Genomic DNA, 13294 nt, shown 5'->3' with positions numbered 1-13294 from the left:
GTGACATTTAGGAAGGACCTTCAATCTTTTTCTCTGGAAGCATTCCTTTAAAATGCTACACTGAGGAATGTTAAAAAGGTAATTATAAAGAACAAACAGTATAGCAGAAACTTATTACCAAACACCTCAATTAGAAAGGTAATGTATGGAGTGCATTATGTAAACAGGGAACTATACAGGTGCAATGTCATATACACACGGAAAGCCTGTTTCAGTCTGCAATTAAAATAACACCCCCCCCCCCCCCCAAAAAAAAAAAAAAAACCCTCTATAAACCCTTAGTGTAAGCCTGCTTAAAACAACATACACTAGCAGGTGAGAAATGCAGAGAGCAAGAACAGACCTTGCAGCCAGCTGAAAGGCTGGGCCTGGCTTGCTGCGATGCCCTGGACTCACCTGCTTCCCTGCAGCCCCACAGGCGCTGCAGCAGCTGACCGCAGCCCCCCAGCAGCTTCCCACGCCCTGGCATAATCCCCCTGCCAGGTCACCCCAGGATGCTACAGGTGCTCCAGGGGCAGCCTGCGGTGCACATACACAGCCACCTCTGATCTGGGCATGCTCCAGTGCCATCTTTTGACGGATGCAGAGAACTGCAGTCTTGCACAGGCAGACTGTGCAAGAATTAACAGCTTGCAATGATGTTTAAGTTTCATCTAAGCAAAGGACAAATTAATTGCAGAGAACAGCTTCAGACATCTGAGGCCTTTGCCTCTGTAACCAAGAGCACAACATAAGCACTACATGAAAATACTAAATGAGATGACCATTTAAGTTAAAGGAAGTTTAAATGTACTCTTTTAGTTTCATAGTTAAGGATATCACTGAATGAAGCATCTTATTCCCTTTAAGATTTTATAATAAATATCATGGGAACTTTATAAATAAAAATCTTTGGGAAATTTCAGAGGTAACATTGTACCGGTAGTTTAAGAATAAGACAAAGATCCTAAGGAACTTCGGGCTTGTATTTTGTTACATAAAGCCAACAAACCAAAAGAATAATCACCCCTGAAGTTTAAAACGTTGTCTAAACCCCCATTAAAAAAGTGCAACAAGAAGCCGATTGTCTCTTCTTGGCTGTTAACAGGGCAGCTAGGTATAGGAGTTAGTCTTCCTCCTTTAAATTTTGTTTTGAAAGCAGTGGCAGGGAGCCTGCCCTCATCCAGACAAGACACACACAGTACCCAGCAAGTTAATGGAGAAGATGCACATGCAACCATGAGAGAGCAGATCCACAAAACAAAGGAGTGCAACTCATGAAACCTAGGCTAATCCAGTTATCAACTCTATTCATGAACTCCAATGCTGAATAGGGTCTCCTGCCATTTTCTTGCCAACTTGAAATTTGGTTACCATTGAACCACCCAGATACCCAAAGAGAAACACTTCCTGTAAAACAAAGATTCCAGTTATGTAGCTATTCCTGCACTTAGGGAGAAAAATGGTACTTTAGCAAGACCCAAAAAGTCAGTCATGAGTAATACAAAATACTGCAGTGTTTTCCTGGAGCTATCATTAGAAGAAAAGCCCATTTTAGAAGACACATTTAAGTACTTCCCTTGTTTAAAATAAGGACCGTGTTCATTTCTGGGCAAATCAGACCATGATATCCCTTTCTTTAAAAGGGTAAAATAACATTTTCCAAAGACAAGTCAATCCAGCCAAGTCTCCACTGCAAAGGCACTACAGTGGGCACTGTGCACTCAGTAGGTGATTCTTAGAGATGAGCCGTTAGTACAGAGAATTACATGGAGTGCTGAAATATTTTTACATAGTGCAGAGGATACAATGGGAGTCAAAATAAATGAAAGACCGGACTGATCGTTCTGCAAACTTTGAGTCTTTACACATGACCTACAGAACTACTTCAGAGATCCTATCTACCTTCAGCATGTAATGCTTTATCCTGCACAGCTTAAATGGAAACCAAACCATAGGCTTTGTTTAAAACAGAACTGCATGTACTGAACACAGATTTGGGCTATAGATAAGCAGTAAGAGAAGGAAATGTCACAAGCCAGAGGAAGGCCACAAAGTGCATCCAGAAGATAAGGCCATTGCACACAATGCAGTTCAGGATATTGAAGTACCACGCAGGTAGAGTCCACTGCACAGTTCTGCCATACCAGTGTGGCAGCATTTGTGTAGAAATGCTACTGCCCTGACTTATAACGGTCACCTTCCTCAGGAGGACCAAAGATTCAGTTTTAGAAGCAGTCAAGGTGCAGATGAAAGGTCTGTTTACAAGGCTATATAAGTTCTTGTGACATTAAACCTATGATTGACATTCCAACTGTATACTTTTAGAAAACCCAGTATATGACAGAACAAGCTAGTTAAGTCTTGTTGCTGAATGTAACACTGTTTTGCCAGCAGTTTATAAAACAAAGAAAAATGCTTGAATATTCAGGCAATTTGGAGGACAAGGTTATACTGTCAGCTGCAGTTCTGCACACAGGCTCAAGCTGGGAGTGACACAACAATTTTAAGGGGAAATACTTAGGAAAAAGTATTAGTTTTCTCCATCACCTGGAACACATGCTAGCTGCACTGAAAAAGCTCTCAACTCCAACTCTGTTCTCCACTTTCTGGTCATCTTAGCCATGGTGATACATGTTCTTCCTCTGTATGCCAAGGCAGGTATTTGTAAGCTAGGTTAGGCTTCACAAGTAGTTGTTTCAGGATAATACAACTTATTCTTAGGTAGCATGAAACTGTATTTAAACAAATCCTGCCTTCACAAATGACAGGCTGGACTAGTTAGGATTTATTATGCTGAGAATCCCTAAAGATACTATTGAACAACATTCAGCAAGTTCTTAGATGCCCGAGTGGCCTGACAAACTAGCAAGGAAAAACCTCTTGATACCAGAGAATGTTCTGTGGGTCTCTTGCTTCTAAAAAGGTGGGACAAATATTTTGGGAGGGCACAGGGAAGATGCAGCAGAACTGGAAACCCACATACATCAATATTAAGAGACTGATAATCTGAGGAGTTCACCAATTAGGTCTTCTCCTCTACTAATCTACAACACTGCTCAACCTTCAAAGGTGGTGGGGGGGCGGGAAATCGCCATTTATAGTAAAGAAGTACTTCAGTTCTGGGTCGCTGTGCCATGTTTTACCTTGAGGTAGCAACATGAAAAGCTACACATGGACTACTACCTCAGTCTCCACCAAGTGAACAGAAGTTTTGTATGTATCTAAAGGTATTATGTAGAGTTCCCATAAAATTCCCCATTTTTCCAACAGGTTATTACTCAGTAAAACAAAAGAGTGTACTGAAGAACAGTCACTTAGAAAAGGGACTAGGGCTGACCCAGGATATATTTTATACCCCCTTACTCACCCATCAGGTCTCTGAAGCTGACTGAATGGCCTTGTCTAAGAGATGTAAAGAAAATGCAGTTTTGAATTAAGAGGTGTACAAAGACATTCTCTAAAGGGACAGCCCCAATTTATCACATTGCCAAGAGACCATACAATAAGGCAGCACAATTATTCATAGTTGCCCACAATCAATCTGCTGTTTTGTCCATAGCTGCATGTTCCTGATAATTTTCCTTTTGCCTGCAACACTGGCATAGACATTTGGTGGTCCGCTCCAGGCTCAGTCTTCCAGCTTCCTCTAGAAAGCCTTATGACACTATCCATCCAGCAAGTACACTACCACTTCATAGGTTGACATCATGATAGCTGTGTTTGGAATCTGTCTGATCAGATGTGTAGTTAAGCCTCGGTAGAGGGCTCCATATCCTTCTTCTCGCACAAGCAAAGATAGTGTCTGGAAGAAAGATCTGTATTTTGTTCCCTCTTCTCTTAACCTTGTTCGTACAACCTCTGTATAAAGAAAACCACATGTGGTTATGTTCACCATTATTTTCTTTTCCAGGAACCAGTTAATTTTTTTAAAAAAACTCCTCAAGCTCTCAGCATCAGAAAGCTTAGAAAACCTCAAGATCAACACACAGCAGAAGAGACGGGGGCAAACCAAGCATCTGGAAGAGCAACAAGTTAAATGTTCAGCTGATGCCAGATATCTAGGTGAGCAAGTCAAGTTCATTTGCTTAGTTAACATCCTGAAGACCACTGATGTCTGGGCTCATGTTTGAGTTTGGAAATTGCCACTACTGAAATATTCAATCCACTAACAAACTCAGTTTTTCAGTAAAGTAGCTCTGTGTGTGTATATGTATGTATTTTTTATATATATATATATATAAAAATTATATATATTTATATATAAAATATATATATATAAAATGTATGCTTAAGTGCAACTGCAAACCAAACAGCATCATAAAGAGCAATATGTCAGCAAGTACTGCCTATTTTTTAAGAAGGATATGAACTTGCTGATGAGTTGTGAAACTATTGAGCATAGAGAGAAATTCCAAGTGAAAGACTACTGCACCCCTAAGTACTGGCCAGACTAAATTCTTTGTCGGTGCTGGGGAAGCAAACACCTAAAAGGGGCCATGCTGAAGTAGTCACTTAAAAGTACTTTCCACTTTTTCCTCAATACTATGAACTCCTGTTTGCTGAATCAGAAGCAAGGATCAGACAAGGAAATAGCTCTTTATGAGCTCTTGAGCCAGTGAGCCAGGAGTCTGCTAGAAATTACTGAAGAGACTCCCACTGACTGCTTTGATTCAGGCCCTCAGACATCCCACTTACCATGGGGATATGCTATTGATGTCGCACAAGTTTTAGAAGTGGCAGCAGCCATCATCATTCCAACAAAGTCCGAAGCTTCCTTTGATGATTCATCCTCATTGTTCATGGCAGAAGCAGTTTTATGTTCCAGTAGTTTCCGCTTAATACTCTCATAAATAACAAAATGAATAACAGTCTCAGATATGCCTGCATACGATGCTGACATTCCTCTGTAAAAGCCTTTAACACCATCTGATCGATAGACTTTCTGGACACATTCAAAAGCACTCATTCGCCTTTCCCCACGATTCCTGAAAAGAGAAAAATAGACATGAAGCCGGTGCAACTCGAGATTGAAAGATAATTAAGCAGAGTGTTCCTTCAGCAACATGAAGATTTAGGAAACATCTCACATCAACGCCCAGGGGCTCCAATTCAGATATAGTTAAGAACATAGAACTTGAAGTGAGGGTGCCAAAGGCTATATGGTGACTAAAGAAATAAATGCCGTAAATAGCTGTCAAACACCTCCAGGTCTGTTCAAGTCTTAGAGAGCTGTGGACCAAGTTGCCTAAAAACTGACAAGTGAATCATGGAAGTTTGCAACACCAGGAGTAGGAGTACGTTCATTTGCATATAGAGAGTAGGTGTGTGTCCCTCCTCTCCTCTCCCAACCCCCATTTTGCCTTACATAAACATAGCACAGCAGTTACCTACTCTATTCTAGAAGTACAGGTCTTGCAACATGGCCTTTAGGATTATATGGCTGAGGTCCACAAAGAAAAGGGGTAGCTATGAGTTCAAGCATCATGCCTCACACACCATTACAGCTTAGTAAAGAGCTAGTAGGTCTGGTTTGAAGGCAGCACACCAACCAATATAACAGAAGTAGCTTTTGATTCCACTAAACCACAGTGGATGTCAAGGAATATATTCACTAGATTCTCCCCTACCCCATCCTCATTTCACTCACATATGTGAAGAATATTAAAATCTTAAGCCACAGCCTCTTGCTTTTTACCTTCTGATAGCAATGAAATGATCAAACCCAATTTCAAATTTCACTAGACATTATCAACCAATATGTGTGCATTGTATATCTTGAAATACTTAACACTAACAACTATTAAGACACTGCATAAAATATGCTTCATTACAGCAACAAGTGCAGCCACTTGAAGCACCTCAATTCTGCCAGCAGAGGTCTCCCACCCAAGCAAGGAAGCTGCATAGAATAAAACAGTAACTATTCCTGTGAGAAACTATCATAGAACATACAGATACAAAGCAAAACAGACAGTGACAGTACTATTGTGCAAGTACTGAGGCATCTCCAGATGGCGGAATTAAAGTCTGACAGTTTTAATCTGCCATGTCAGAGAGCAGTTAAAAGTACAGAGCACAATTAAGAATTCATTGTTTTAGAGGAAGAGAACAAACGTGCACACAGCCACAAATCAGATCTGGACTGAGCTACGCTGCTGATGCTGCAGAGCAGCAGTCAGTACTGCTGACACAACAGGAGAACAGAGCAGAAGCACAACTGGAAAAGCAGCAGTGGGACCTATGGCTGCAGCTCCTGAGGACACCTCCAATCCACATGAGGGGACATCTACACAGACTGCTTTAAGCTGCTCTTCTGATGTGCAAGATGCACTGTTTTGCCTTAGAAGCCCAAAGCAATTTCACTTTGGGAACAAAACTTGTCTTCTGCCAGGTCTTACTGGGATCAGTGGGAGTTCTAAGAATTTAAGCAGAAACAGGATCAGGTGAGGATAATCTCCTACACCAAATGTTTTCTGCCTCTAATAACTAGATTAGAAGAACCGAAAATGCAGTGTGTGTAAGTAGTGCTAGGTTAGCCGATATAAGTGCATTATGCCATACTCAAAGACAAACATGCTTCCTTTTGTAAGTCTCCCATACAAGCAATATGCTTGATGCTGTGTACAGGAGTAACATGTACATGAATTCCATAGCTTTCCCTCAGCCATATGGTTTAAACAAACTGATGAATGGAAAAAAGCTAAGCAGCATAAGATGCTCTCAGGTTGCAATCAAAGAGACACTGTTGCCATGGAATTATCACTGCGATTGCATGGTGACATCGCAAGAAGTCTCACAATAAAATTAGTTCTGGGATGTATTTACTGTCATCTTGTGGCTGACTATCTTGCCTGCTAAGAGGAAGAATGCTAGTATGTACATTAATAGAGAAAGTCCAGTAGAACCCCAAAACAGGAATTTTGAGGAGTCAGTATTTCAGAATATTTGGCAGTTTAATCAAGATAGTAGTATCCAGTACAGGACTTGTCTTCCAATCCACTTCATATTTAGACAGTATTTACCTGGAAGTGTACTGATTAACTGTTCTACTCAGATGGCGTTTCCTTATATGTATTACAATACATATAATTAGGAGCTCTAGTATTTTGAACCAATTTAATGTATTTCCATATTGCTTTTTATTAAAAGTTTCAATTGCACATTCTTCATCTAAATACAGCTTCTAATGACAAAACTGGCTATTTTTTCTTTTAATGACATTTTGATGCCCAGTTACTTCTTGTGATTTACTGTCAAGACTTAGTTTTATGAGAGAAGCAAGACAGTAAAATAGTTAAACTCTATACAACATCTACAGCAGTTACACAATAAATCAGAACCACTTAAGTTACCTATTACCAAAATAAACACTACCACACAAAAGACGACCTGACACTATTGTGGCACATGCTAGTAGGAGTGCTTCAACTCTCAACATTACAAAACTTAAGTGCATATTGGGGCTTACATTTGGTACACTTCAATCCTCTGCACATCATCAGTTAGCACATTCTGCCCTAGCAACCTTCAGAGACTTCTTCCTAAAAGGAGGAATTAGGCTGACTCCTTTGAAAACTTTGTATTTATTTTTTTAGACTCTTGCAGATCTCTTAAAATAGAAGGACAAGATTAAAAATTAGGATTTTTCCCCAAAAGAAAAATCCTATTTGACAGAACAAAATCATTAAGATGATTTTGTGAAGCAGAGGAAAGAAGAACAAAAACCCATTATCAGAGATGTATCACACAGGAAAGTGTGTGATTTCAGGGCTGATGTTTCCACACTTTACTACTAGAAAGAGGAACATGTGAGCTATAAAGGAGTTCTGGCTCATTAGTGGATGAAGCTCAAAAAGGGGAATCAGTGTTTTGTAAACCATTCATTAATGTATAAAATTGAAACTTCATCATTCATTCAGTTTATTAGCCAGAGACTGCTGCAATACTTCATACATGCCTTAACAGATTAAAATACAGAGAACAATCATAGTGTAGCTTGCAAAGATCGGTACCAGCTTTGAAAGTTGAATTGCTGGCAAGATCATAAAAGGAACATTATGTTTTAGATGCACAGCAAATTCAGTGTTACTCTACACAAAGTCTTATTACAGTAGTAAGATTTCTAGTTGTCACTAGCAAGTTCTCCTAACATTCTTACCTTGCATCAAGCTGTAATCGTGTCTTTACTAACCAAATCGGATTGGTTGTTGTGATTGCAGTAAAACCTAAACAAACATTTAAAAATAAAAGTTAAATGGGATAGCATTATAAAAGCCACAGCACCTAAGTTGAAACGCACACAGTAAGGTACAGTTGATGCAAAAACTCGGACTATACTGATATTTAGAAAGTACCCATTGTAGCCCTTTACTAGTATTTCAAGAATCCATATAGCCAATAAACAGTTTCAAAAGCTAAGTTTACATTAATATTTTGAAAGTTTGAGATTCCCCATATAAAATGAGCCCAATTGTGTGCATTTCCCTACCTGTCCACTCATACCAACCCTGTTTTGACACCAGAGAACAGCAAAGCTATCTAGACTAGCATTAGCCAATTAGTTCAGAAACATTTCAAAAAGAGCATGTTGCAAATAAAGCTATAACAATTCAAGATAGAAAACACTGTCAATTTAATTTTCTACCTGAAATACAATCCGAGTTTAAAAGCATGCAAACTGAATAAATACTACTTTTGGAGTAGTTAAAACACATTACTGTAAGTTAAGAGATTTTAATACTTAAGTATGAAGTTAAAAATTTGAGAGCTAATGTTTTATTTAGTATTCAAAGCAAAGACCATTGGTTGGCCCAGGAATACTTGTACAAGCATATGAGTGTTTAAATTGTTAAAATAAGTAGTATGGCTAACTATCTGGACAGACAACAACTATTTGGGCTTGCATCAGGGCTAAGTGTTAAAGCTATGATTCAGTCCACTGAAGAAAAAAGAAAAAGAAACAAATTCAAAAAAAAGAAGTAAGAATCACTCTTACTTCTGTACAACCGTGAAGAGAAAGAGAGCAGAGTGAAAGGTAGTTCTAGAAAAAAATAATAAAGATATCTAGAGTTGTAATACCACACGTGCACCGTTAATGAGGTGACATGTCTGCAGGAAGGAAAGGGGAAAGGGAAGAACTGGAACATGGCCAGGCAAGAGATGGTAAATTTAGACACTCTGTGCTTCCTAAGTGACACACATCACTTGTATATCACTATGAAGACATGCTGCCCTCCTGCAAGGGAATGGACGGGGGTTGAGGGAAAGCAACAAACACCACCTTGTTCAGTGCGTTATCTGCTGTACAGTACTTATTCGAATAAGATGCTATTGATAAGCTTAAGTATATATATTTAGCAGAGCTGCTCACATACTGGTTACTTCTGTTCAATCATAATCCATATTTAACATTGTACACAAATGACTGCAATACTCAGAAAGAAATGCCAGAGGATCTTAACTGTTTTAAGGTTTAGGTATCCCCCTCAAAGCCTTAATCCCCCTCAAAGCCTTAAAAACAGGTCATTAGGATTTCCAGTTACAGTTCTAAAGACAAACTATGACTACCTGTAAAGTTAAGTAGCTAAGATTCAACTGTATTTCTGTGTTAAAATAGCAAATAAAGTGACCCTTAGCAGTTTCATTAATCTTTGATTAAACAAATAGGTTTTTAAACTGACTCCAACTCTCAACTGAATAACTTCATGTGAAGTTACTCACTGGGTAGATCATAAACAGAAAGTTAAAATTTTTCAAAAAAGATATATGTACCTAGACATAGAAAAGCAAGGAATAAGAGTGAAATCTTCAGCAAAAAACAGTAGTGTTTTATATCCGTATTGCATGTAGGTGAATGACTATACAAAAGCTCAAAGTAACAGGGAACTTTGCCTTAGGAAGGCACAGGATGTCTTAAGAGAGGGTTCTGCACTTCAGCTGGCTGGAGCCCTTCTCACATGGCAGTTTATGCCATAGTAACTCCACCAATTCTATCAGCACTCAACCCTGCATTGCACTAAGTGAAAGGAAAATTTCTTGCATTTTAACATCTTTTTACTAGCACTAAAAACACTTCAAGTTTCTTTCTACACTTCAAACCAGAACCTTTTCAGATGTATATTACAGTAAAATGCAGTGCAAGAATGCAGCAATACACTGAAATAAAGTGGGGAAAATAACTTCCTCAGTAAGCACTGTCCAGAGAAGGCCTCTCCCTCAAGATACAAAAATAGTTCTAAATTCTCTCCTACTTTTTAATCATTTGTCCACATTTTAATGAGTCAGTTTTAAATAGGACTGCCAATGCACTAAGTTACACATCTCTGAAATTTTGTTATTGCTAAACTACATTTTTTAGCACAGTCTCTGCCTAGCCCTTTCTCCTTCCTATTCAGTGCAAAGACTTGGTCTCTATAGATTCTAAAGCCATAGTAGAAAAAATATAGCTGAGACCAGAGGCAATACCTGAGTGGTAGTAGTGACTACTTTCCCAGAGCAAAAGCAGAATATTTCTAGGCAGAAAGTGACTATACTGGAACTTGCCAGCAAATGCTGGCTAGCACAGGACACAGCTGTGCCCCATTCCATCTGAACTTGCACTCCCTGGGCTGCTCCAAGCATTAAAGCACAGCACACCTAATAGTAGGATCAGACTTCATGACATAGCTACTCCCCTCCCACCCCACCCTTAGTGGGGTTTTAAGCCTAAATAGCACAAAAGTCTGGACCAAAGCTTTCCAATCAAAGAGCCTTCAATGATTCAGGTGTCCAAGATGAGATCACTGCAGCTCAATTCTTACAGGTAAGAGTTAGTGGAACAAGCGAAATGCATTAATACGGGTTGAGCAATGCTGACCTCAAGGCAGGCACTCAAACAAAAACATCCAGAATTTTGGATCTCTTTGATAAGATAAGCTTTCTTTTTAAATAGAGAAAGTTTGTAGCAAAATTACTAGTTAAAATAAGTGAAGGGCTTTCAACAACTATTATGAAGGTCCATGCCTCTCTATCCCAATGTCCCCCCCATGCTCATCTCAGCCCTGATCTATGTAAGACCCAATGTTTATGAATGTATTTTATCTTAAGAAAGGCTTCAGACTGCAGATTCATTAGGAGTGCAGATCAATTGACAAGACCAGAATTTCTTCTTGTCTCTATTTAGTTCCCTGTACAAAACTATTTTAAGTTTCAAATAGAAAGAATTCTATCTGTTGAGCTATGCCAGCTAATGACAGGTAAGATCCCAGGTATTCCTATTGTGCATCACATTTCAAAGGTTAGTTTTTTTAAATCTATAAGCCAATGTAATTGATACAGACGCATATGAAAATGGAATGTTGAATTAGAAATTCAAAGTAGTAAATTAAAAGCAAACTAAAAGAAAACAAAGACAGAAAGGAGACTGTATACGTTTGAAGAGAGACAAAGAAAAATAAGTTTTGAAACAATGTGACACCACAGAATCAGCTGCAACATTTTAAAGGCAGCTCTGGGACAAAAAAAAAAAAAAAATTAAAGAGGCCTTGTTTAACCTAGTAAGGGACCTTCAATTAGGCAGACCTGAATAAAAGTAGCAGCTGTTAGTGAAAGGTACTTTTCACCTTTCCCTGAACAGCACTGAAAAAAAAAAACCTCTTGAACAGAACTAAGGAGAAGTGATGTCTGCACAACGCACATAAATTGAGTTCAAGGTAGTTAAAGTGAATTCCCCGTATTTTGTTTAATAAATATTACAAACCCAATGTGTGGTTCTTACGCTAAAGGCTGCAAGAGACGCTCAGTTCAGTACTCACGAGGTTTAAGTTAGTCCATATTTCTGCAGGAAGTGACCTGCGGATGGGGAGCATGAGATGACACGATCTCACTCTTTTCACAGGAGAAATGTACAGTAAATGCCTAAAATAGACACAGGCTTTTCTGTATCATAACAACAAGCAGTGACCTCATCAGACACATGTGTACAAATTGAATCCCATTGGAAGGATTTGTGAATTAGTTATTGTGAGATCTAACTTTTTTCAGGTAGAAGTTTAGGAAAAAAGAAAAAAATAATCAGAACAGGCCACAGATATTAAAATAGTTGTGTAAAATGCACTGAGTACTGAAATTTCTGCCCATTTGCAGCAGTTCAATTTTACAGCTCAATACTTACCTATCATATTTACAAACTCTCCTCCTTCCCCAACCTTCCCCAAAATATAATTAAAAAAAATGCTAACCCGGTCAAAGGACCAAAAGTACAGTAAGATGCCTTATGAAATCAAACTTTCTAGTATCAGTAATAAGTAAATAAGTATTCTTTGTTATTTGTCAAGTTAACTGCATATATACTATTGACAAGTTTAAAAAGCACGGAGTCTCTAAATAGAGTGGTTCCAAATTAAGTAAAATCTACATTTTGATTGGTTTGCCAGTTGGAATTCCAGAAAGAGTGGTAATATTATAATGGGCAAAGTAATTTTATAGTGATACATTTGCAACTACATTTTCTGAATAAGGCTATGAACCGTTTAAAAAGGAGGCAAACTAGAAAGCTATACAGGAATCAAGAACCTCATTTAGGTCTCCATGTGAGTTTTTACCCTTTGTTGAGGCAAGAAAGGCTGAGTAAGCCTAACAAGAATGCAGTTTATAGCAAATCTGAGAATTCAGCATAGCTTTGGAGTGTGCAGAGATAAATGTCTTCATACAGGCAAACACTCATTCTCCTCATTGCTGAGCACTTCCGGTATTTCCTGCCTGAGTCTGCGAAACACAATCATGTGATATACTAGATGGTAAGTAAAGTGTCGCTGAGTACATCTTCATGCTGATACACAGGTATTTTAAAGAATGAAGGTGGTGTGAATTATGTGCTGGAAGCTAGTACACAAAGTGAATTACATCAATTACTAATTGCATAAGGCATCACTTGCTAACATGTACCATAATTGATCTTCCTCAGGATAAAGAAAACTGAACTGTAATAAAACCAAAAAGGTATGCTTTATCTTGAGAAGGAAGAATCAGGCCTAAGAGCAAAAGGCTTACATTATATTGAATATTTTAACTATCAACACAATACTTCATTAATAAACTTATTACAGTACTTCAGCTTCTTGCTCCAAAAATATTATGTGCATAAAATAATCCTTATTAACATAAGAAGGTTAGTCTAGTCTTAAACACTTGTACATTAATACAACACAGGTAAACACTTTTTCAGGTTGACTTACAGTACTTTCATACAACATATACATGAGCTAAAACTGTGAATAGCTTACAGAAAGTTGTTTTTAAACTGTATTTTTTGTATCATTATTTATTTTGCAAC

At 38.4% G+C, this 13294-nt stretch overlaps 1 protein-coding gene across 1 annotated transcript in view; it reads right to left on the bottom strand.

Moving 5' to 3' along the window:
• Positions 1-257: 257 nt before the first annotated feature.
• SLC25A36 (solute carrier family 25 member 36) overlaps positions 258-13294 on the bottom strand; it is a 32948-nt gene continuing 19911 nt past the window's right edge. Inside the window, exons 5-7 of the mRNA XM_062582434.1 lie at positions 8141-8207; positions 4678-4967; positions 258-3840 (exon numbers count right to left, since the gene is read on the bottom strand). Of these exons, the coding sequence (XP_062438418.1) occupies positions 3647-3840; positions 4678-4967; positions 8141-8207 (551 nt within the window). The 3' untranslated portion in view covers positions 258-3646. The remainder of the gene's footprint in view (positions 3841-4677; positions 4968-8140; positions 8208-13294) is intronic.

The sequence above is a fragment of the Rhea pennata genome, chromosome 9, assembly GCF_028389875.1.
Source record: "Rhea pennata isolate bPtePen1 chromosome 9, bPtePen1.pri, whole genome shotgun sequence".
In the NCBI taxonomy this organism is placed as follows: Eukaryota; Metazoa; Chordata; class Aves; order Rheiformes; family Rheidae; genus Rhea; species Rhea pennata.
Note: the sequence above shows the minus strand (reverse complement) of the source record. Positions and strands in the feature narration are given on the sequence as shown.